General features: G+C 36.1%; 1 protein-coding gene across 1 annotated transcript; it reads right to left on the minus strand.

Moving 5' to 3' along the window:
- Positions 1–1,619: 1,619 nt before the first annotated feature.
- Positions 1,620–21,761, minus strand: LOC116289515 (golgin subfamily A member 5). Its single transcript, XM_031696461.2, has 17 exons — positions 21,550–21,761; positions 19,362–19,596; positions 17,674–17,901; positions 16,810–17,070; positions 14,862–15,081; positions 14,111–14,234; positions 13,568–13,664; positions 13,224–13,330; positions 12,205–12,375; positions 11,747–11,875; positions 9,689–9,751; positions 9,270–9,305; positions 8,812–8,961; positions 7,901–7,994; positions 6,280–6,373; positions 5,067–5,130; positions 1,620–3,552 (listed from the first exon to the last, which is right to left on the minus strand). The coding sequence occupies exons 2-17, from the start codon at positions 19,573–19,575 to the stop codon at positions 3,457–3,459; spliced, it is 2,148 nt and encodes a 715-aa protein (XP_031552321.2). The 5' UTR covers positions 19,576–19,596; positions 21,550–21,761; the 3' UTR covers positions 1,620–3,456.
- Positions 21,762–25,809: the final 4,048 nt, after the last annotated feature.

The raw sequence follows: 25,809 nt of genomic DNA on the forward strand, positions 1-25,809 counted from the left end.
CTTCTTCTACATTAAATTGATTATTCTGCACTCTTTGTTGTGTCTTTTACTTGTGTATGATTAAGAAAAGGATATGATTAAATGGTAATTGAACTTCGTGTCGTGCAATTTTGGACCAAAATCATACTTGTGATTAACAAACTGCACTCACGCTACGCGGTCGTGAAATTTTGTAATAAGCACGCTTCATGTGTTTTCTTTGTCAATCAATGCTTATCAAAATAAGTAATGATAATAGGATAAATTATACACCGTGAAAAGATGGGAATAAAAACAACTGACGTTTCGGACGCTAGTCCTTAGGGACTGTGCAATAATTTTCGGGAGGGGGGGTTCTAAAATTAATAGGGGGGGGGTCAAAAGTTTAATTAGAGTGTAGGGTTGAGAGGGGGGGGGGGGGGGAGTTAGAAGCCTATTGCTTAAATATGAAGAGGGGGTCATAAGTCAATTTGGGATTTCGTTCATTATAAAATTGAAAAGATGCATATACTGTATTTAAAATAAAGATTCATTGTTATATTTTTTACTGTATAAAGAACACAACTTGTCACACGTGCAACCTCTAAGCCATATGTGTTGAAATAATGTATAAACTGAGTATCCTTCGTAGTAAAAAACGGTACAAAAAAAAGTGTTCTAAAAACAGTACAAGTCACAACTTTCTATACTGTACTGTGGTAAAGTTATGTCACATTGATTGACTGTATATAAGACAACTGACTATGTCATGTCTTTTTTGTTTGGCTTTGTAATAATTCTTCTAGCTTTATGTTCATGATATTTAGTGCTATGTCGAGGATAAAAACAGAAGTTCTGAACAAGCTCCTTTTCCCCCAAGCTCCTTGTCCTCCTTGTTGCCGAGGATTTGCGTTTTTCAGCTTTTTTCTTATTTTCTTTTTTCTTCCGTGAAACTGATGAATTCTGTTTCGATCCAATCATATAGGTAGCGTAGCATAGTACTTTTCCATTGCTTTATCCATGTTATCCAACAAATCTCTAATGTTTCTTTCAATACCAGTAGTAATAAAGTGCAGTGTTACCGAGTTGAATTTATGATGACAGCTCAGTCCAGTTTGGAGTTTCCCACTTCTTTTAGAAAACAAGCTATCATCATGGTCAGTCATCTTTGTTTTTATTTGTTCACTGACTTTTGTAGTATTCCAATGGCCTCAAGTTTACACCTCACAATACTTGCATTGTCGCGACGTATCATGATATATGGGGAGGGGGGGTTGATAGTTATTTCATTTCAAAAGGGGGAGGGGTGAGAAGTTATTTTACGTTTAGCACAGGGAGGGTTTAGCTTCAATTTTAAGCCCAATTTGGAGAATTTTAGAACCCCCCTCCCGATAATTATTGCACAGTCCCTTACAAAAACTCTGTCAATCCTTAAAACTCTGTCAATTCGGTAGAGGCCAAAACTCGGTCAATTGCCAAAACTCTCTTGATTACGTAACATAAGCACGTGTCGTTTTTTTTAGCTGGCAATCCGGCAAGCCATAGAACAAGCTGTTGCAATAGTCAACACGACTCGTGATAAGAGCGTGCACAAGCATTCAAGTCTCTTCAGCTGATAGATACTTAAGAATACGCCTAATGTTGTGCAGGTGATAAAAGGATGATGACGACCAAACTTTACTAATATGCGTAGACAGTTAATTTAAAATAAAACCAGCTAGCTATGTTTCTAACACAGACACTGGGTTGACATTAAAAGTTCCTACTGAAATGCTATCTATATTTACTTTAGCTAGTTGATGTCTGGTGCCAATTATGACAAGCTCAGTTCCTTATATCTGCTATACAGTCATTCATAGACCGCACAGCAACTTCAGCATCAACTGATGAATTAGGACAGAACGACAACTTGGCATCATCAGCATAATAGTCAGTAACACGTTTAGATGCACACTATTGACAATAACCGTTAACGGCTAACCTATGAAGTGAATAGTTAGTTTAGAGAGTGAGTAGAATTCGATTTTTTAGCTGTACGCGGAAATTTATTATCATTTTTGGTCTACGATAAAGTACTATGTTTTGAATGACTTTTTAGCTATACCCAGTTATAGTACAGTAACAGTAGAACAGTCCATAATTTACCAAATAGTAGTAACTTATCTAGTATATATTTTTTTACCATTTATAGTTGTATTATACAAGCACTTCCAATATTTAGTATAACCAATCAAACTGAGGGCAAACTAGTGTATACCCTCTGAATCCTACTTGCACCCATTGAGATTTTACTTTTACGTTCCTATGCTTGGCGTATCCACGAGTTAAAAATAGGGGTGATAGGGAGGGTTTTTTTGTACCAAGGCCCACCTGACCAATTCTACTGCCACTCTACATGAATACCGTAGATATATAGGAACATTGCTGGGTAGGTCAAAAATTGTTAACTTAATAAGCAAACAAACTCCTTCTTAGCCCCTTAGGCTCATTATAAAATAATTGTTATGAATGTTATATACTGTGATATAGACAATGGGAGCTGTAGAGGAAGAGAGAAGTCGTAGAGAAACACGAGGTGTAGCCGTATGTTTCTCTGACTTCTCCAGTGCTCTACAGCTCCCAGAGTGGACAAGCGGACGTTTTATATTGCTTTTATAAAATATTTTTGAATAATTTCGCGCGAGCGTGTCTCTGTCCTCTGATATAAACACGGTAGCCAGCCCAATCAGCGCGCACGTTATATCTCAAATATTTTATATTTTAAAAAGGAAATAAAAAACCGTTACGCGTCGTGCTTCTCCCAACACTTTCTCGTGTTCTGCCAACTCCCGCGTGCTTTACGCCTCGTGTTTCTCTACGACTTCTCTCTTCCTCTACAGCTCCCATTGTCTATATCACAGTATATAACATTCATAACAATTATTTTATAATGAGCCTAAGGGGCTAAGAAGGAGTTTGTTTGCTTATTAAGTTAACAATTTTTGACCTACCCAGCATTTTCTTTTTTTTTTTAGCACTGGCTCCCGAACTATGAAGGAACTTGAGGCTTCTGGACTTTTTCAGTGTTTTCCCACTTCTATACTCTTCTTTACTGTTTGAATCAAGGATTTTTAAAACGTGTACTGTAACAAGGTACCGCGAGATAATGGTTAAAACTGAATGGCGTCTTAAATCGACGGATCGGAAATTGAATAGAAGAGGTTAGAGTAAACCATATACCAATATACCAATAGAGTAAACCGAGTGCGAGTTTTCTGGGTAAATGTTTTCATATAAATACATCTTTGTCCAAATCACCATCTCTTGTTCTGTCCTTGGTAGATAATGATTCCCAAAAATAAACCCAGTTGTCTTGTTCGAATCTAAACCATTAAATTTTTTTAGTTTTTTTATCGGAAAAGGTCAGCAGAGTTAGATTTCGACAGTGTAAAGCTGATGATTTGCATTATGCTTTGCGCTGATAATCCATGCCTTGTTATACCGTGATTAAAAAGATTTCTAAGTTGGTCTTTGAGGCATACTGGCAGGGTTTGTATCGTGGATCTCGGGTTTGTATGTGAGAAGTACCACCAACACCCAGACATGAAGTAAGAACTAGAAAGAAAAAGAAAATAGAAACGTTACATTCATTTTAATATTCATGTTGATTAATGAATTTTTGTGCAGGTGATTGGGGAAAACCAATTAGCCAATCAGCTTCGATTTTGTTCGCGGCAGAAGAATCCCTTGCGTCATTGCGCTTCTAATCCGTAATGAGAAGTTGGAAAAATCAAAGGAAAACATGCTTTGCACGCCTAGTCAAACCCCCTTACCTACCCCCCCAGGGTCAAAGGTGAAGAGCAACTTCTCTTCTTCTATATAATGAACATCGATCGATTCCATTGTTGCAATTTATAATATATGAATTTAGGCACTACCTAAAAGCGGAGCTCCCACTGTTGTCTTGGCGGGTTGCACGAAGTAGCGTGAAAACCAAAACTGTTCTTTTTCAAACTGTTTTGATAGTTTTTATCTGAAACTCTTTCAGAATAAACGACTAGAGTTGTGTTCTTTATAAAGTATATGTACATAAATCTATGTATCTTATATAAAGAAACAACTTTTTTAAACCAAATTCTGCCCCAAATAGGGTAAAATGTGGATAAGAAAACTTTCTCACTAGTTCCCCTTAGAAGAAATAATATCGAGGAAAAATCGAGTGCCGAATGCGTTTCTTCATGGCCAAACGAGCTCACGGTTAAACAATTATCCCAACTGAGAGAAGTCCTTTTTGCCAAAAGTGTGACCACCTTTGTTTTTGGTACGCTTGGTTTTCAGACGGAGAAAACACTGATAGAAAAATTGATATTTTAAGCCTTATATTAAGCGAATAGTATGTAAAATATTGTTTGAAATTAAAAGTTCCGGGTTGAAAGTACTTTTTCAAATCTACAAGTGGTCACACTTTTGGCTAAATCCGCGTCACACTACTTCGTGCAACGCAGTTATATTTGAACTTTTAGTACACTCGATAAAATAAATTTTAGCTCGATCTGGAGGACAAAACAAAAAAATTCCAATATCCTGAGAATTAGAACCTATTGTTTTGGCCCCGTCCACACGTATCCGGCAATTTTTATATCCGCAAATCATTTTGCGGATACGAAAATGTTTGCGTCCACACACAGCGTATTCGAATCGTTTTCACCGTCCACACGTATCCGTTTTCGTAAAATTTGCGGATACGGACACAAAAATTTGCGAACACGCGTAGACGCAACCCGTATCCGTAAAAAAAAAATTGCGGATACAAAAATTTGCGGATACGTTCGGACGGGGCCTTAGTCCACCAGACTGAGCTGCATTCAAGTGCTGAAAGGGGTCTATTTCGATCCGTTGATCAGAACAAGAGAATACTTTCTTCCCGATTCTAAGATACGAATAGTTCTATTTAGCGGGTTTCCAACACTCCGATCCACCATTAGACGGGCTCGAAGTTTTAAGATCTGTAGAAAGTGAAGGGCTTTAAGAAATATAAGACACCGAGCTCCATCCCAATAACCCTTGCATTGCATAATTCAGCAACATTCATAATCCAGGTACTGAACATTCAGCAATACAATACTTACCATATACAAGATCACGAAAAGACGAGCAACTGGATATCGTTTGAGGAACAACCCAAGTCTGATGCTATCAAATAAATCAAATAAACAAGACGTTAGAAGAAAACATCCACAAACTCACACCGACCGAACGGCGTAATGTTTTCCCACACCAGCGGATCACGTGTCATTTCTAAAATAATAATCCTTTTCACAATTCAAGGCATTCATGAAAACAATGGTTGAGATGTCAGACAGGAGTATACACCTATTTCAAAAAAGGTTGTCGGAACCCAAGTAAGGAGACACTAGTAGTGATAAGTTATACAGTGGCGGATCCAGGGGAGGGGTGCAGGGGGTGCGCACCCCTCCCTGGTTCGACTTTGTGCCCCTACTTCGCAGATAACCAATACAAAATAATGTTTTTTCCCTTTGATTCTAAGGGGTGCCCCCCCTCCTTGGGTTAACCCCTGTTATAGAAACAGATATAAGAAACAGACTAAACAGATTTAAGTAGACTTGCTTAATGACGTTCGAAGGCAAATGAGAAATAGATGTCAAATTTGTGAAACTTTGCCAATCAATAAAACAAAATAAACACAAAAAAGCTCCCTCCCCCAAATAAAACAGAGGGCCAAGCCACCGTGCAATCCTGTGAGTACAATGACTTAAGGTGATTGATTCCCTTGAAATAAAGGAGAAATGGCATTTCCCTTTGTGTAGCCGTTCATTTCACTATGGACATTCAAATATGAAATAAAACTGAAATGGGGGTCGCCATTCTCGTTTGGTGATACATGACCTCAAAATATAACAAAATACGGCCTCGATGAAAGATATGGCCGTAACCGGAACTGTCGAATAAAAATAAAACAACATTCCTTGCAAAATTACATGTTGTAAGCAAGCTATGTTTAATCATGTTTAAGTAATATTTTACAAATTCCTGTAGCTTTTTCGTTGAAATACGGTACTACATGTGCTCTTGAAAGTCGTCCTGAAATTGAACCATTATGAAATAAAAATGGGGGTCACCATTCTCGCTTTGGATTTATTTTGAAAAAAACATCGCACGTGTAAAAAAATCGAACCAGTTGAGGGATCGCTAAGTTCACTCGCAATCATTTTGGAATCCCCTTAACCATTGGCATAGAAAGTGTGCTGATTTTGATAGGTTTTCACTGTTAACCATTTGAAAGTTACCAAAGTAGTCTTCCGCTTCATAAACAACACATACCTGCACTTGTCAATTTCGTTTACAGCTCGTTTTACTTGTCTTGAGTCATTCAGTTTCATTGGCATTACTGACGTGATTGACTTGACGCGCGTAACTGGAAAAGAAGATACGCTAATAGTTGGCATTCGCTTTGATACAAAGATAAAGCTGTTCTTATTTCACATTTTGAATATTTAGAACTTTCTAAACTCAAAACATTTAAACATATACAAAATCAGTCTTGCTCTATCAAGAAAATATTCAGAAATAAATGTTATCTGTAGTCCATGATCGACCAAAGGTTTAAAAAGTTATTCCCGAGTTATTCTTAAGCCATGAATAATTAATGAGTATTTGGTCCAATAAAGTGAAATAATTCCATCACGTGCACGCTATTTTATACCCGATAATAACTCAACATGAATATCTTTATATAAAGATGTTGAAATCTTCATAAAGGACCAATAGTACAAGAGCATGTCACGAATAAGGACCCTAAATGCTCACTACGTATACAACTATTTCAAAAAATGTTGTAGGTAGATCTGAAATCTGAGACCGAAAGGAATTGTGGGTTGTAAGCTGTAAATTGTTTTGTGGTTTTAAATAGTAGTTCGCAAAAAGTTAATATCTTGATATATTAACTTTGAGCAATGACCTGTGCTTGCAAACTGTCTGGGTAAGTGTATATTGAATTTTTAACGACAAAACACTCAGTCCCCCACAATTCTAATCGGTCTCAGATTTCTGAATTCAGATATCCAACCGACAACGTTTTCTGAAAAAGGTGTACATCTTTCCTTGTCATCCTTTTAGTGTCAAAAAAGGATTTATCGAGGGCGAGGCTTTAAGCTTTTTAAGATCTACTAACTCCGATAAAAAGCCTCTCGAATCAAATAAATGTAAATCTAAACTACGTTTGCAACAACGAGGTTACCGCTAACCCTAACCAGAAAGATCTTAGAGAAAGTACAGTTCTCAATGAGAAGCACAGCTTTGACCCAATCTAAATATAAAATGGAAATAGAGAATTGCTATACCCTTTGTCACCATCTTTAACCCATGTCTCAAAAGTCAAAAGAGCATAAAAATAAATAAATAAACTTTGTTTATAGAGGGTAAGACTTGACAGTAATTCAACTGATAAACTTGTGGTCCTCTGTTAACGTCTCTAGTTAATTAGGGACGGGACCGCCATTAGCTTGAACATCCGAGCCCCGTGAAGGTCTAACCATTCGCAGATGTAATTACAAAGGTAGCACCTTCTCCTCGGTTATTTTAAGACCCTGAGTGTTGGTCCGGAAGAGGCTTGAACAACGACCTCCCGCACAACAGACCGATGCTCTTACCAACTGAGCTAACCGGGTGGCGGTTACAAGCAAGTTAGATAGAGAGATCGCTATTCTGACTCTCAACTTAATGCCTTAAAAATCCACTACGAAAACACTTGGGAATACTTTAAAGCTGCCTGGTTGTAGATGCAAAATAGCTCAACATTGTAGGGAAGAGTGAAAAATTAAGAGAAAAAACTAAAATCTTAGAGAAAAAAAACATTAAGGAGCAATGTCAATTTCCGAGATACATACACACTGTTAATTTATAATTCCTGATATTGTTAATCTATAATTCCCGAGATACATACGCGTGTTTTCATCGCTGTCATCTGTAGAATCGAGGGGTATAGCTGTGGTATTGATATGCTTTGTCGACGATGCTTGCACATCTCGGTATTGTTGCTTCGGGGGGAAAAAAAGAAAGTTATATTGATTATGGAAGAGAAGTGCAGAGGGCGTTGTCCAGAGAGCTGTTAACTCTGATGGGGTAAGGGAATTAGCACAGGATTCCTTGTCATGTAAGTTTACACCAGTATAAACCAAAACATTCAAAGGTATCTGTGTACTGATGAGCCGTGATTGACTGACGCACGCGCTAGGACAAGTCAATATGCTGTAATTGGCTGTCGCCCCAATGAGCTGTGAATTGCTGTCTCTCGCTAAAGCACAAGTTAATTTACAAGAGCTCACTCCCCCTTTTTTAAAAAAATACCAGGCAATCATTTTTAACAATCATTTTTTAGTTAGATTGATTTGAAATTCCCACCAGTTATGATGAACATTTCATTAAATTTTAGCGGAATCAACGTTTTTAGTGGAACAATAAACAACAAACAGAATTTTTTAGTTTGCGTGACAAATTCACGCAAAACGTTTAGCAAAACGTTTAGGCCATACCTCGTTGCCTTTTTAGTATTGATAGGAATGGCATTTACTTTCAATTTTTTCAATTTCCTCATCGGAAATTGTAGCAAAACGATTGCCGGCAGATGCCATTTTGTTGCCGACTCAATATTCCGAGATTGAGAGGTGAATATCGTACAATATTTACCTCTAATCAACCAATGAGCGCGCGCGTTCTTAGGAAGTACTCAAGTTGGTATATGCTAATCATCTTTGTCATGTATAACAACAACGAAAAGAAAGAAAGATGGATTCTTAAAATAAGAACAAGACTAATGATCCAAAAAATACTTACTAATATTGGTTGTTTCCATACCTCTAATCTTTCCAATTGCAAAACTAATGAATTTTTCTCTGTGCTTAGGGCTTCTATAACAGTTTGTTTTTGGATTAAATTCTCAGTCAAGGCTCGTACTCTGTTTTCCAATTCCACTTCATTTGTTGATGTTAGTGTTTTAGCAGCAAGCTAGCAATTCAATAATAGAGCTTATGTTAAGCAACTAAATAAGAAGACAACATGTAATGTCGGTGACAGGTAAGGTCACGTGAATCATGACAAAATAAACGCCGGAAATGGACAGACCACCTGACCGGATATCAGCATAAGAGGCAAGGTTTCAGCTACTTATATGTGAGACAGGAAGAAAAGGCTTTACTATGGAATGGAATATATTTTGACTAAGATTTCAAAGATGCAAAACAAGAGCGATAAATAATAACTTAACTCGCAGTCTTTATTAACGGCAGGCACGCCCAAGCAAATCGCATACACACCTGATTTTTCAATCTTTGTATTTCCTTTTCCCTATCCTGAAATAGAACACAACAAAAACAAAAGCATAATACATACTAGGTTATCGGGATAACGCTTAGTGTCCCACCCACTTGAGGTAACACATTCATTTGTAATATTAAGCCCTCATTACTTCTGAGCAACGGTCCCCTACCCAGCCCTATTTATGTATTTATCCGAAAAACCTTCTGTTACGTTACGCCTTACAATTTATGTTTGCGCACACTGAATAAGATTTCAGGTTTCAAAATTATTTGCTTGGAATAAACTGTTTTTACCCTTCATATTTAATCATTATCGAGCGAATTGTAAACGAAAAAAAAGCTGAAACCCAACACATGAAGTCAAACTGTATGTTTCCGGTTGATTTGCGGTTAGAGAAAGTAGATAAATGTACTACCTGTATTTGATTCATCAAACTTGTCTTGTTTCTCTGTCCTTCTTCATGAGCTAATCTCACGTCCTACAGCAGATATAATTCAAATGAGAGAGCAAAAATTTCCAATAGCCTTTATAACAATATCAAAAAGGCAACTGACAGGGAATAAGTGTTTACTCTTTATTTCTGGAGAACCAGTCATAGTAATGAAGCAATGGAACAAATTTTCAGTGCAGTAGCATGAACACCTAAAAAATACATATTTTGTTAAAATTACAAGTATTTGTATGAAAAACAGAGCAGCGACTTGACAAGCTTCGCTTTTATGTTTTTGCCAAATTTGAAATCAATATAATAATAATAATAATTACAATTTATAAAGCGCTTATCCAGGCCTGCTCTAGGCGCTGTGAAAGATGAAATACAAAATAATATAAGAATGATGATTACGATAATCAGAAAAATAATAAAGGTCACACATTAAAAGCTAATTTAAACAAATAAGTTTTCAAAGAAGACTTGAATGATGACAAGCTTTCAGAGTTCCTAATTGAAGATTGAAGAGCATTCCAGAGTTCAGGTGCAGATACGGAGAAAGAACGGTAACCATAAGATTTCAGTTGGTACTTTTTGTGTTCAAGAAGAAAAGCAGAAGAAGGACGTAGGCTTCTTGGTGGAGTATAACGAGAAATTCACGTAAGTTTCTCTTTACCTTTTTACTATGAACATGTACACATTCATAACCTGGGCACAACAGGTAGTATTCGCTTTGGAAATTTACAAAATCAGTCGTGAACTCTCGCTTGGTCACAAATAAGATATTTGTCCCGATATGCAATTCACGAAGATATTCATTTATGCAAATTAAGGACACACCTTTATGCAAAAGTATATAGACGCCGTGACAGTTATCTGGTTAAAATGTAGATAAGCTATGCGATCTTGCGGGTAAACGCCGGAAGAAATACTCCAATTTCGAGTTCTCTTTTGCTCAGCCGTAGTCTCGTTTGTGCGTTAAAATATTCAACAATTCAACCAAAACCCGTGGCATTTTAATCAACTCGTATTGTTTCTTAGTACGTATACACTTATTTCAATAAAGGTAGTCACTTGAAAAGCTACAAAGCTGAGACCGACAGGGATTATAGGTAGATACATTTTACATGTTTCAACCGCTTGATAACTGTGATGGACTTGAGATCTTCTACTAGTTACAAGTTAACCTCCTCTAAGCATCCTCAACTGCTGCAGTTTGTGTCAAAAGCTTTACTTGTTGAATATGAAATATTTCCCATGATTCTCAGCGATCAAAGCTTTCTAGGTTTTTGGTGACTAACTTTATTGAAATAAGTATATTTCTTACTATACATATACTATATAAGAAAAGAACACATTTGTACACAATCGAGGTTAAGCAAAAGAAAACCCGAAATGGGACTATTGATTTTCAGCTGAGGTTCAAGCAGTCAAACACAATGATGTACTCTAAGTTAATCACATGACGTTAGGTTCCGTCCCTCCAAAAGCCAACTCGTGACGTGCTTAACTGTCAATTAGTGCAGTTTTCGTATGACTGTGAAAAGTTCACACAGTAGTGACACGGCAAGGGATACGCCAGACCAATCACATTGCACGAGAATTTACTCTCCATCCAATCAAATACCCGGAACACGGCATAAACACGGCGCGGACACGGTCACGCCAAGATCACGGCACTTTTAGACCAATCATATTGCGCGTGAAAAAAATCAGCCAATTAAAATTCTAGAAAGTGTCACGGTCACGGCACGTCACGCTTACGGCACTGAGCTTTTCACAGTCATACGAGAGCTGCACTACTACAAAGCGTTACATAACGATATGGCATCTATATTGAAAAAAACTCTCACTATTGGATGCCTAGTCGAATAATTACTTCACCTGATGTTTGTCCTGAAAATAAGTTTTTTTAAAAAAAACTTAAATATCACCATTCATCGATATAAAATGCTGCGAGCGCAACGGTTTCAGGACGATGCGCATGTGCATACAACTGGCCAAAGTCACCAATCAGTTATAAAGCAAAATATTGTGACATACCTGCGTTTGAGTTCGAATCTCTTCTTCACAAGCTTCTCTTTTGCGTTTCTCATCATCAAGAAGTCCTTGCATCACATCAAGCTTTTCTTGTACAATATCAGCGTCCGTCTGATGATGATGCTCCATGTCCTAATCAATAAATTCAAAACCTTTAAATTTTATCGATACTCTGAAACAATCTCTGGGCTGATCAAAGTCAGGGCAGTTATCTTAGAGCAGGTCAATCTACCAGTCAAGCAAACCGACTCCAGAACTCGAAAGAGAATGTTTTATTCAGCAACTACTGAAAATGTGAGGGTAATCTGTTCAATATTTTGGGAGTAAAATATTTTTGAAAGCGGTATGATTTACAAAGAAATGTATGGTCGTGTGGCAAGACGTTTCTTATATTTCTTTGTAATTTATAGTGACATTCTCTTTCTATTTCTGGAGTCGTTTTGCTTGTTGCTTGAAATTACCTGAAGTTCAGCCTTTAGCTCTTCTATCCTGAATCGAGATTGACTGAGTTCTTCTCTAAAGGCGTCTCTTTCCTGACAAACTTCGTCATATTCAACACTGGTGATTCCTCCTCCACCCAAATCATCACCCTCACGACCCTCTCGAAGAGTGCTAATAACTTTATCTTTTGCCTATTAAAATAAGAAAAATAAAATTAAAACTAATAATTTCTAAAAATATAGTCAGAAAAAGGGCTGCATGAATTGTTTTAGAAAATATAGTGATTTTTTCTTTTTTCGAATTTTTAAATTTCCTGTACGCTTGATAAGCTCATCTACCACCTACAGCATGGCTTCCTCAGTAAAGCTAGGGCCACTTCGGCTACGACATCTCAGCTGCAAGAGATCTATAATAACATCCTAACCTATCTGGCAAATAGCAAATAGTGGGTGTAATCTCGATCTATCTAAGGCTTTCGATAAGAGGTACCTCTTTATTTTCTAGCAGCAAAGGTTGTACGCTATGGGACCTTGGATTCTCTCATTAAATACTTAGTCTGAAGAGATAATTAGCTAAAAACTAGTGTGAGCTGCGTCGTCGTTTCTAATGAAACAGTAATGATAAAAAGGTAAATTATACACCGTGAAAAGATGAAAAAACTTACTGACGTTTCGGACGCTAGTCAATCGTTTGCTTTTACTCCGACGAAGGACTAGCGTCCGAAACGTCAGTAAGTTTTTTCATCTTTTCACGGTGTATAATCTACCTTTTTATCATTACTGTTCAAATACTTAGTCTGCTATTTATTAAAAAGACAACAACGAGTAGTCCTAAACGTCCTTGCAAGACTTCTACCCGGCAAATCATTCTCCACAACATGGAATTACTTTCGCTAAAATAAATGGCACATTTACTTTGAGTTCAGACGAAATACGCGTCGTCCCTCTTTCAAAGGAAATAAAATAAAAAGGCAATATTAATCAATTGCCTGGGAGAAGGAGATAATACTTAACCGTAACAATGAATAAGCATGTTTCACCTGAAGTATTCTGCCTGCTTTTTCTTTGTAATCTTTCATCTCTTGTCTGGCAGCTTCGAGATTGGCTTTAGCAATTTTTAACGCCGCCGCTTGATCATTAGCTTTAGCTTTGGTATTTGTCAAAGAAAAGGTTGATCATGGTAGCGAAACATTAATAACACCCCTAGTAAAAAGAACTATGGGTATCGCAGTACTCTGAAGGAGAAAATTAATGACGCAATCATAAAGGAAATTTAATTGAAGGGGTTAGGGCTTTTGCCTGATAATAACCCTCCTAGAAGTAAACTTTGCAAATAATCCGTTCTCCCTATTATTTAAATATCTAATATATGAGCAAAAGATACATCTTTCGTCACTGACTTTCTTCTGAAGACTTCTCATTGACTCGGCCATTGCATGTTGTTCTTCTTCAAGTCTGCTTTGTCTTTCTAATGCTTCTTGCTGAAAAGATTCGTTAGATTTTCATAAGATTTTCGTTACGGAAATACAAGTAACAAAATAAGTAATCGTTGTAAAACTGAGATGATTGAACTATGTTTAGCCCAATCTAAAAACGATCAAATAACAAAAGGAAAGAGCGCGCGCGCTAGTTGACGCACGTAAGGTGAAATTTAAACTGCATCCGGTTTCTAAAAATAGCCCAACTGGGAATTTCCATGTTGCGCGCGATATTAATGTTTTTTGGAAACTTGGATAAACACCTCCAAAACAGAATCAAAAGCTCTAGAAACCTCAAGATACGAAGGAAGTGTTTTTACGACGCATACATTCCTTTAATATATCAAGAAGAACATGTTTCTCTTATGACGTCATAGGCCTAGTCCCCTTGTTGTTCATTGAATGACATATTCAGATCTTGAAAACTGAGAGTCATGGGCAGCGTATACCTGAACATTATGTCTTGTTTCCTTTTCCATTTTTAATGTTCTTTCACATTCTTCTAGTTTAGCCTGAACAACTTCCAAAGCGTGGTTGTGGACTCCAGATGAATCGGTATGGTCTTGCAGTAACCTTTTTTCGTGAAAAAAAAAGTATGTCACTGTTCCTAGCCAAAACAACGACAAATAGCAGCAACAACTGAACAATGCGCTCGCCTTTCAGTGTCGTATGCGAGTTGATTTGCTAGTTGTTTCTCTCCTGTCCTTCGAGGGGTTTTTCTCCACTGAAATTTTTCGGTTTACCTTACTCCGAAAAAATCAACTTAGAAATTCCAATTGGACGAATAGCTGATTTATACAAGGCTATACCTGTGAAAATGGGTCTGTGGTGTTCAAAAACAGCGGTATGCATCTGATGCGAAACTGGTTTATTAATGGTGAATTTAAAGTCGCTGCACAACTTTAGATCACCATTGTTCTTGGACCGAGTGACTGGGAACTCGCAAGAACGGTACGAGCTAGCCGTCAAACCTTATTGGGAAGCAATGCAATTTTAGTCTCTTTTCTTGAAGTGGAATTAAAAAAATAAGAAGCTTTAAATATCACTTTTTTGTTGCTAGTAATGAAGACAATGATGATAAAAGTGTAAAATGTTGTAAAAACGATTCAATTGCAATAATTTCTTAGTTCATATAAAGAGTTAAATACAGATTCCCAGTGGACGATTCTCTTTGTGTGGAAAATAGGAATTTATACTTACTGTTCTCTTTCGACTTTAAAATTTTCGATTTGACTTTTCTTTTCTTGTAGTTCCTGGTCAACTTGCTGAATCCTTACTCTAAGTACTGCTAATTGAGAATCCTTAGCCGCTAAAGCCTGATTGAAATCTTCTTCTGCAACGCGTAACTGACGTACAATGGATTCCGTAGCCATCAATTGCTCTTCTGATTTGGCTAGCTGTTGTTCCACACATTGTAATCCTGTCACGAGAAAAAAACTGAAATCAGTGTACCCGTGTTACCAAATAATAATCAGTTCACATTTTTCACTCGAGTTTTCTTAACTGGGTTACCTGTTACAGACCAGTCGTAAAATACCTTTGTATTTCTCATTTCCGACTTATTTCTAAGTCAAAATGGAAAGATTACGCAGCAGTACTCAGGGGTATTAAGGGCCTTATCCAAAAGAATGGCGTTTGTGAGTGTCAGTTATAGTCACAGGGCTATATTTTTTTGCTTCTCTTAGAAAAGTAACTTTGCTCTGTGGGTTTCCTGTGTTGTGATCGGATGTAATCAGATCTTAATCGCCTTAACAAATTCTAGGCATGCTTTATTTCGTTGAGTGTTGCAATTCACGACTCAGCTGAGTTAAAAATTTCAATTTACTAGTAAAAGTTTTGAAAACACAACCACGTGCTTTTTGATTATTATGTACTATATCAAGCAGTACGCAGACATCATTCTGAATGAATGTTAATCAAGTTTTAAATATTTTTTTACAAACCCTTCTTAGTGCTTTTTCACTGTTTTGGCTTTACAGACTGAGTCGGTACCGTGAATTCCTTCAAATCGGAGAATAAAAGGAAAAAAGACGTGCCCGAGCCATGTGGGTTGAACTGGCAAAAGACACAAAGTCCAAATCTTTTTTCAAAGTCAACCAAAATGTCGACCATGACGTCAAATGCATCCCAAGATTAAATGGCCACTGATGTACAAATATGTATAAGAAATCGCACGATCTTGAGTACAATTCGGAAGTCATAGGTACAAGTGATGTTTCGCAATTGGAAGAGCCTTCAGGCGTGTCTAATTTGAGAACTTTCACAGCATCATGTACGAGTATCTATAAATTCAGGATTGCACGAGAAGATTGTACGATTTTTTTGTTTATAATACAGTCTATAAAAATGAGCAACTTAATTGGACTCTAAAGAGTACAATTTGGGATTTAATCGTACTCCTCTTGTCCAACCAGAATTGAGTAATTTTGTTGAGTGTATTATAAAGAGGGAAATGGGGGATGGGGGTGAGGGTGGGGATCTTACTTCATTTACTTTTATTGATAGGTTAAATTTCTACATAGAAAAATAAATAGTATAATTTTAATCTTACAGGGATGGATGGGGGATGAAATTTGTATATGTAATAGGACTCCATGCTGTCCAATTAAGAAATAATTGGACGAGGAAAATTCCGAGGACTAACAAAATTGGATGAGACCGTAGGCCGAGTCCAATTTGGCAGTCAGAGGGATTTTTCGAGTCTAATTATTTCTTGATTGGGGAGCATGAAATCCTATTGCCTATTAATTATATAGCTGCCTGATTAATCCCTTATCAACAAGACCTGTCCAATTAAGAAAATAATTGGACAGTTACCTATATGGCATTAACGAGAAGCTGTATAATTATTATGATAATTCGTAAATTTTAATTATTTAGTGCTCGGTCAACAAAAATGTTGATTTTTGCGCAGAACTAATATTATTAATTATTACCTTGGATAAGACGGTAAAACCGTTTTGAATCAAGCATTTAGGGACACAAATTTTGGGTCATGAGTGCTAACTAATCTTATGTTGTAGATGGAAAACCCTAGTAATTTCCCCTGGAAAACCAACATAATTTATATCAACCTGTTATTCGAAGGTGTTCAGTTGCTAACCTTTCTTTCTTTCGTAAATAAACTTATTGCATTCATATATCTTACTTTTTTCTGATTCTTTTACTCTCTGAACTTGAGATACCATTTCTTCATTAAGTGATTTTATCTCTTTTCGTAATAATTTGTTTTCCAGTTCCATGTTTGATGCTCTGTTATTATCTGCAGTTTGCTGTACGGCTGGTGCCAACGGACTAGCAGACTTGTGGTCAATTGATTGCACTGGAGGTTCTTCTACTCCCTCAATATCACTGGTAAGGTTGGATGTTTCAGTAAGATCTATTCCGTCTTTTGATGGCACCAACGAATCTAAAAGTCAATAGAGTAACTCTTTAGGATAACTGACATAATCTACCATAGTAAATTAATTATTTAACCTTTTGAGAAAGCTAATCATAAAATAAAACTGTTTTAAGGTGGCTGACTACTTTTCAACATTCGATTTGAGCCCATGATGTGTGCGTGCTCAAAACCCGCTGAATAATCTTCACGATTTTATTGAAGAACCATACACGTTTTAAACTTCAAGAGGGCAAAACCCTCAAATTTTGCACGGGACTCTTTTTTGTTGTTGTTATTTTCCAGAATAACAGATAATATCCCAGTAATCACATCACAGTAATATTTTATACGTGAATAAAATAGTGAAAATAAACCAGTGCATGTGATCAGAAGGTGAAAAAAGCTGCTGGCGTTATCTTTTGCACGAATCACAAACAACATAGTGGGAGCATTTTGCTGGAATTTTTTCTTTATCACAAATCAAAGCAAAAAAAACCATAAATTTTCCAGAAAAAATATTAACTTTCATCTACAATTTCAATTTCAATATATTACGATTTCCTGATGTGCAAAAACGATCTCTTCTTGGATCTAAGTGCAATATAAAAGAAACAAAGAATCCTACAGTACCTTCAGACTTTTTACTATCAACTTTGACAGAAACTTCAGGTTCTGATGTTTTCCTAGTCAGCACTGGACTTTGTTTGCCTGACTTCTTCTCTTTTGATGATGAAACATTGCTATTTAGGAACCTGAACAATTGATCATCATTTTTTTCTTCTTTTTTCAGTGGTTTGGGCTGCTGGCGAGGAATTGAAGACTGTAGTCTGCTTTTCAGAGGTGCCGATGGACCAAGATCTAAAATGTTACAAAAAAATGTTAGATAGCTACAAAAAGACGAGCAACATGGAGTCTGTGTGACATGGTGGGAGCTGAAAATTTATTAAACCGTCCTCAAACCCTTAAATTCATTCTTTGTCAAAGTAAAGTTCGTGATGAGTGGAAAAGTACACGTGTCATCATTTAAGACAGACAAGGCTGAAAATATGGATAATCATAAACCTATTTTTCGTAAATGATGGACATCAAGTGTACAAAAACTGATGTTGGATATATTAACACTTTAGCATAGTCACATGATGGTAAAAATGTTAAGCCAATATATGAACATTACAATCAGAGGGCCCTCTGAAGTAGGACCAATAAACCAAGCACTTTTTAATTTCTTTTTTAGAAATAAAAGAAAACATATTGGTGTATCTGTATCTGTTTACAAAAACCTATTGACTAAAGAGAAAACATTTCACATTACTCAGGTTTGATGCATTCTGCTGTTACCAAGGTAACAAGTGCTATGAATTTTTTTTTGATGGACAAGAAGTGAAGTGAATTTTATTTACGGTTATTTTTACACAGCTTTTGAAGGGGTATGATGTAAAAAATATATAAATTAATAATTTTAATAAAGTGAAGGCATTTAACCCCTGAAATAAAAATGTGTGATAGTCAAATAGACACAAAAGAAAACAAAGTGAATTAGTCTAATATCTATTGCCCTATTTCACTATGACGTCACATCAAAACAATCTATTGTTTAAACGCAAAGGATCATGGTCATCGGAGGGGTCAAATCAACGCAAATTCACCAAAAATTGTTCTAAAACCTGTATCAATCAACCCGTAGGATAGCCAGCAATAATGCTCAGAATATTTTTTAGTACATACTAACACATGTTATATCTGAAAACCAGGCCATTTTAGATTAAACGGTTTCACTAGGGGCAAATCTTGTTGAATTTTCAGTGATGTCATAGTGAAATAGGGCAATTGCATGGGTTTAATGACTTCACTCCATATGACTGTCAGTCTATTTTGACAACTTTAAAAAATTATCAAAAGTAACTTAAATTCAATACAACAGCGAACTGGTATCCAATGTATCTCCAGTAATGAATGGGGTAATGTGACAGAATCTAGATGTGCAGAAGATTTCAAAACTCATTGAGGACAAAAAGTTCTCAGAGGACAAAACAATGAATTTCAGTTCTCTTGAGAGCAAGATTTTATTGTTTTGCCCTCTGAATTGGGCTGCATTTGGGAAGTAAGTCCACGAGAATATATAACTCACTTGGTCCATTGTTTTTCACCACAAAAACAGAACCTCCTAGTTTTATTTTAGTTTTCATGAGACTACTGTCACCATGTACAGGTGTACATGTAGCTTTTGGTTGATTCACGTGTGTGGCTCAAACAGAGTAGCATAGACATTTTGCAAGATCATTTACACTAACTAATTTAAAATTGGTGAGAATACTTACGAAGGAGGCTTCCTTCACTTGTAGTTCTTGAGATTCGAGACGCTCCATACTCAGTGGGATGAATTCCAACATCACTATCAGGCTGATTAGAATTCTCTATTTGAGAATCAGATTGGTCAATTTTCTCATCCACTTGTAATACATTTGCTGCTGTGTTATCAACCTTCTCAAGAAGAGACTCTGCTTTCCCAGCCAAGTCTGTAAACCATGACATCTTTTTATTTCTGCTTTGCACCTAATGAAATAATACAAAACTTATCATAAGCTTATAGTAATAAGGTGGGCATATACATGCTTTCCACTTGCTTATAACTGCAAATCAAGCAATGCCTTTCACATATAATTGTGATAAACAAGTCTATTACTCATGTAATAGGCCACCTGAACTAAACAAAATTAGTAAATCTAGAGTTAAATGCAATAGACACTTCAGTGACCATAAAAAATGGTTCCAATTGATGTTGGACTTGACAGGACTTGACATGTTCATACTTTTATTTGTCTTATGTCTAACCTCAGCTTGGAGCCATTGTTTCATGGTCACTCTGCAAATCCTATCTTTTGAATTTTGTCAACCTAATGGTACTTAGTGGAAAGGGTGTTTTAACTACGGTACAGACAAATGATTTATATAACCATGTGTTGTGTTACCACATACAACTGTTGTTTTAAGAAAGTGGTAGAGGTTGCCACTAGCTCCTTGAGGTTACTTTATAAATTTTCTATTTTATTTCCTTTATGGTAGCAAAGTCAGTGAGATGGTTGGGAGCCACAACAGCAGTTAGTCAATTACACAGTCTGTAGACCCTTTCTATCTTCTATATCTTAAACACAGCATGTGGCTTCTTGAAAAACTAGATTTTAGACAAGTTGTTTTACAAGTGGTTGGATTTTTACAATCATAACTGACATCTAATGTGGTAAAGATTGCCAGAGGGAAAAAGTGTACTTTTCTAATGCCACTGTGTGTGCACATAAATTTCAATGTTGTGACATTCATTACATTGCAATTGATATTTGCACCTTGATAAATGCACTTGCATGTATTTGTATTTGTTTATAGTTCACTCAACAAAATTTCAGTAAAAAATGCGAAACGACGCCGTTCATCTTTGTCTATTTGGCGGCCGATTTTCAGTCCATCGTGCAACTGAAATGCATAAAAATGTTTAGTTCTTATGGCTTTAAAATTTTATTTATAAATATGTTTTTTAAGTACAAAATGATAGAAAATAATTGTTTTGAAATGTTTTGGCCGTGTTGCCATAGCGACTTAATTCGGTACTCCTACAGAGTACAATTAACGCTATAATTGTACTCCTCTCGACCAATCAGAGTCGAGTAATTTTGTTGAGTGTAATATAATAATAATAATATTATATTTTTATATACAATTCAAATTCATCATACACAAAAGCTCAGAAAGCTACTTTAATTAACAACAATTTCATAAACATGATTATCTGAAAACATTTTACTGCATGCCCAACTCAAGGCAGGGGCACTAGTCTACGACAATTTGTGGGTTGACGATTATTTTATGTAAGACTGACCTTGATGGCTTTAAGTCTCCATCTAAACTTGGATGCACCTTTATCTCGGATAAAGCTGTCCTCAGTATTCTTTATATATAAAGAATACTAATGAAGAGGACTTTACAGGGTTTAAAGGTCCATGCACATGATGTTTATGGTCGAAATTGTTTAAAAATTCATTAATTATTCATTAGTTTTTGAAGTCCTTATATATATGTTATGTTATAATAAGATCCACTACTTTACTAGTATTCCTACTCTCCATATTCAAATTCCCAATTTTCTCCATATTTGTGTCAATTAATATATATCTTACCCTCTTTGGTACAAACGATTGCACTCAAAAAATAGATACCAAAATAAACAAACAAACGTAATGAATTTTTAAAATATTACCATAAACTACTTTTCATAGAGATTATATTTCGATTTTAGAAAATTCATTCGATTTACGAACTTAATTCTGTCAGACTTCACAGTTTCACTGAGTTTAACATGCTCTTTCCAGCTATCAGTAATTATTCTTCTGTCCAGTGAATTTTTGATGTACAGCAGCGTACGTATGATAAAAGCTCACGAAAGGAAAAAGAATCGAGGGGGGAAAGTTTGTTATGAAAGGAACTTGACTTAATTATCTTCACATTTGAACTCACCTTAACCAAACGATGCTGTTACGTTATTTCTTGCTTCTAATAATTCGAGAACTGTAGGAATTTTTCATGTTTCACCTAACAAAAGATTAGAAACCCATATGGATTGTTTCTGAACATCGACAGTAAACAACCGCCATCTTGGGTACGTGTCTTTTACCCGCGCAGCGCATACGCTAGTAGACCGCTGGAAACCCGCTGTTCACTTTTGCGACCTCATCTCCTCCTCCGTGACAGAGAGGTATAAAAGTGGTCCATATCATGTTCTTTATCATGATATGTGCGGAAAAAGGGACCAATTATCGGTTCCCTATATCATGAGCCTTCATTATTTACTGTCAGCTGTTATACGTCGAAGCTTGTCCTGGATACCTGGATACTTGTGTCTTGTATAAGAACTTTATAGGAATTAGAACTTAGATAGAAGCAGTTTACCTCTTTCTAGAAGTAGTTTACTTTCAAGGCCTCGTAAAAGGCACACGAAACAAACTTTTCGGCTTTCTGCCAGAAAAGAAAGCCAATAATAGTAACTAAAGGCAATGACACCGAAGGAGACAATGAACCTGGAGCTGTTCAAGCTCTTCAAGGAGATCTATCCAGTCACCAAATAGATCTTTGTTTTATGTCCGAGACGTGGCTACATGACCGTTTTGACAAGAACCTGGTCTCTCCACGTGGTTTTAATGTTATAACTAAAGACAGAAAAGAAAGAATTGGAGGTGGTTCTCAACTCGTCAAGAAACCAACTAGTGGCAGCATAATTCTGGAAGTTTTCCTAACTAATGCACCACTAGACTTTGGATCTGTAAGATGCATAGCCTGATCGATTAACACTGATCACAAGTGTGTGGTGGTTCATCCCAAAAAAAAGACCAAAGCCACAAGAAAATGGGTTGAATTTCGGGATACTCGACCACACTGCAAACTAGCAATGATTGAGTTCCTGAAAGGAATTGACTGGAGGAGTGAGCTATTTGGAAGAGACTTAGACAATGCAGTTTCTCATTTTTATTCTGTAGTATGCCCTGCGATTGAAATCTGTTTCCCCATGAAAAGGGTTAAGATGTCATCGAATGATCCTGTATTTATTACACCTCTTGTAAAGTATCTGTCAAAGAAAAGACAAAGGTTTTTCCCAGAAAGGTAGGATTGTTGAAGCAAACTCACCTCTGCCAAGGATAAGTGAAATCATAATTGAAAATCAGATTAGATCAACTCCGTCAAAAGCAAAAATGAGAAGCATGGATCCACTAATAAGCAGTGGTGGAAGACAGTAAACACTACCACTGGTAGAGAGGCAAAGGATATGTCCCACTTAGTTCAATCTTCTGTCTGGAAGACATAAATACTTTTTTTCAAGGAATTAACACAGATACTAAATATAAAACTCCTATTTTATTGGAAATTACGGAACATACAAGAATGCCTGTTGATGAATCTACCACATTCAAGTTCCTATCAAGTGTTAAAAAACAGCCTCAGGTCCGGATTGTATTCAGTACTGGTTCTGGAAAGAATTTTACTAGAACTGGCTCCAGTTATTACTCACTTATTCAACCTATCTATTGAAGCTCAATCAGTCCCACTGACATGGAAAGTTGCTAGCATAACTCCTATACCTAAAGAATCTCCACTTCAGACTATCAATCAACTGCATCCAATATCTTTGACTGACATTATTATCAGACTCTTTGAACGTATAATTTATAACTTAGAGATTAGACCAATCATAGAAATAGAAATAGTTTGCTTATAAACAAGGTTGTAATACCACATTGGCACTATTGCAGTGCCAACATATGTGGATGAAAAGGTTGGATGGAATGGCTGATAGTGTAAGGGTCTTTGCCTTTGATTTCTCACAAGCCTTTGATTCAGTGAATCACTTTATCTTACTGAATAAGTTTAGACAATTGCCTATTAGCCCATATATATAACTGGGTAGTGGATTTTCTTACTCATAGACAACAGAGAGTCATTAGTGATGGTATGTTTACTCCTTTTGTATCTATAAATAAATGTGTTCCCCAAGGAACAATTTTGGGTCCCGTGCTCTTTTCAGTTATGCTGAATGACATCAAACCTATTAATAATTCTAACTCTATTTTGGTTAAATACACAGATGATTTAACTTTAAGTACCTTTAGGATTGGTAATAATGATTGTTCTATCCAAGAGGTAGACTCCATTAAGAAGTTGGCTCAGGATAATTTAATGGATATTAATTTATCTAAGACTAAAGAACTTGTTGTCAAGGGCAAAGCTGTGGCACCTATTCCTAATTCCATACAGGGTATTGAACAAGTAACACATTAAACTTTTGGGTGTTCATTTGATAACTTACTTTATCAAACTCATTAATAATTCATGAGGAAAACACAACAGAAATCACGACCATGAAGAGTGTTGTAAATCTGATACAAAACTGTGTTCATTTGCATAAACTTTAAGTTTCATTTTCTTGGCCAAATTCACTTTAATTTTGAAAATTTTAGTGAAACACAAAGGAACTAACCTAGACGTTTGATAAGTCATATACAGTATGAGTGGCCTTGCTGTATCAGATATACAATCACTCGGCTACGCCTCGTGGTCGTATATCTGATACAACACGGCCACTCATACTGTATATATTACTAAAAAGGCAGGGAAGAGAATGTATATCTAAGGATTTGTAAGAAATATGGTTATAGTTTGGACTGCCTCCATCACCTTTTCCAATCTATCATTATGTCTCTATTCACCTATGCCAGTTCAGTTTGGGGCTGTTCTAGAGTACAAACACTAAAAGTGTGCAACACTTTGCAGTATTTAGTAGTAAATAATGCTAATTAAACAATAGAAAAAAATAGGATTAGCATAATTTAGCAATATTTAGTGGTATTTATGTTACACTCTCAAAGTGTTTGTACTCTAGTTACTCTAAATATTTATATAAAATAGATATTTTGCAGAATAGGGATTTTAAGTTTGGTTATATTAAGAATACGGTTCCAGTGAAAGACATAATTGAAAAATCAGATTTAAGATTATGGGATAAAGTAATTCGGCCTAATCACCCTCTTTTCCATCTGCTTCCACCCAAGAGGACCAGGGTCTTAAAGTGCTTATAAGCCTTTACACAATATTTTCAGAATTGATTCTTTAAATAGTGAATAGTTGATTGTGAAAATAATTCGTCATTTGAACGTCGGGTCTTTGAGATACGAAGGTTTATATTTTCTATTGTTTATTTCTATTTAGTGCTAAAAATTAGTATTTGTTTCATGGATTTAGTGTGAGCACTCTATCATTAATTATATTTTATCATAATTTTTACATATATAATTAGGTTAGTCAATTTGTCATTAAGGACGTTCGTCTTCTTAATTAATAAAGAGCTATTATTATAAGGTGGCCTTCAAACACACATGCTTGATTCTGTGGTAAGCTAGAGTCTATCATGTAAAGCGTTTTGAAGTTATTCTATGCATAAAAGTCTCTGAAAAGACATTGTAAAAAAAGAGTGCTGGAAAAAGTATTTGTCCTGACGTTGTAAGCAAAAACAGCACAACCAATGCTCTGCTCTACCGGCTAAGGATTCGTGAATGTAGTCTAAGAAGATTGTCATGTAAATAGAGGATATTACAAGGGCGTGCGGAGATACAAATTTACACTCGATTACAGAAACGTTGCAGTATACATTTATTCAAATATCTAATTTATTCAGTATATTTAATGATATGCAAAACAGAAAAATCGCTTTATTTATTGTTTGTTTCATTCAATGACTGTCAAAATATTTTTTCATGTCTAATGATTATAAATCAGTTGGTTTTAAGCGTTGAAAATGGTTATTTTGCATTATGCATCTCATTAGATATTTGTATAAATGTATACTTCAACGTTTCTGCAATCAAGTGTATCTATAAACTAACTTATAGATTTAATTGTAATGTACTGGAATTTAGAATAATGGGCAAGACTAATAATCGAAGAGACGCTACTCACATGTGATATATATGACATATGGGTGAGGTACTAGTATCTCATATTTTCCGATCCAATCCTTCTCCCACTTTTTCTCCTAGTCTCTTATATTTTCCAAACTTGCCCTCCCTACCACCACTTCCAGAGGTAGCCGCGCTCGTAGGATTGGAATACAGCTGACGATCGAGTACAAGAAAGTGGTTGGTCATGAATGCATTCATTACTGTTATGGGAAGGGGGAATGCTCTTACCGACGACATTCAACCAATGTATGGGATTGGAATATAGCTGGCG

Source organism: Actinia tenebrosa, unplaced genomic scaffold (genome assembly GCF_029948245.1).
Source record: "Actinia tenebrosa isolate PJP-AT-01 unplaced genomic scaffold, QUT_ActTen_1.0 PGA_scaffold8__29_contigs__length_14323225, whole genome shotgun sequence".
NCBI classification, from domain to species: domain Eukaryota; kingdom Metazoa; phylum Cnidaria; class Anthozoa; order Actiniaria; family Actiniidae; genus Actinia; species Actinia tenebrosa.

What these genes read in the sequence shown, in the direction of transcription:
- LOC116289515 (XM_031696461.2), bottom strand. Translation starts at nt 19,575, where the DNA reads ATGTCATGGTTTACAGACTTGGCTGGGAAAGCAGAGTCTCTTCTTGAG. An exon ending in AAGTGAAGGAAGCCTCCTTC is followed by an intron (nt 17,902 to 19,361) that starts GTAAGTATTCTC and finishes GTAACATTTTAG; the next exon opens with ATCTTGGTCCATCGGCACCT. An exon ending in TGATAGTAAAAAGTCTGAAG is followed by an intron (nt 17,071 to 17,673) that starts GTACTGTAGGAT and finishes ATTGACTTTTAG; the next exon opens with ATTCGTTGGTGCCATCAAAA.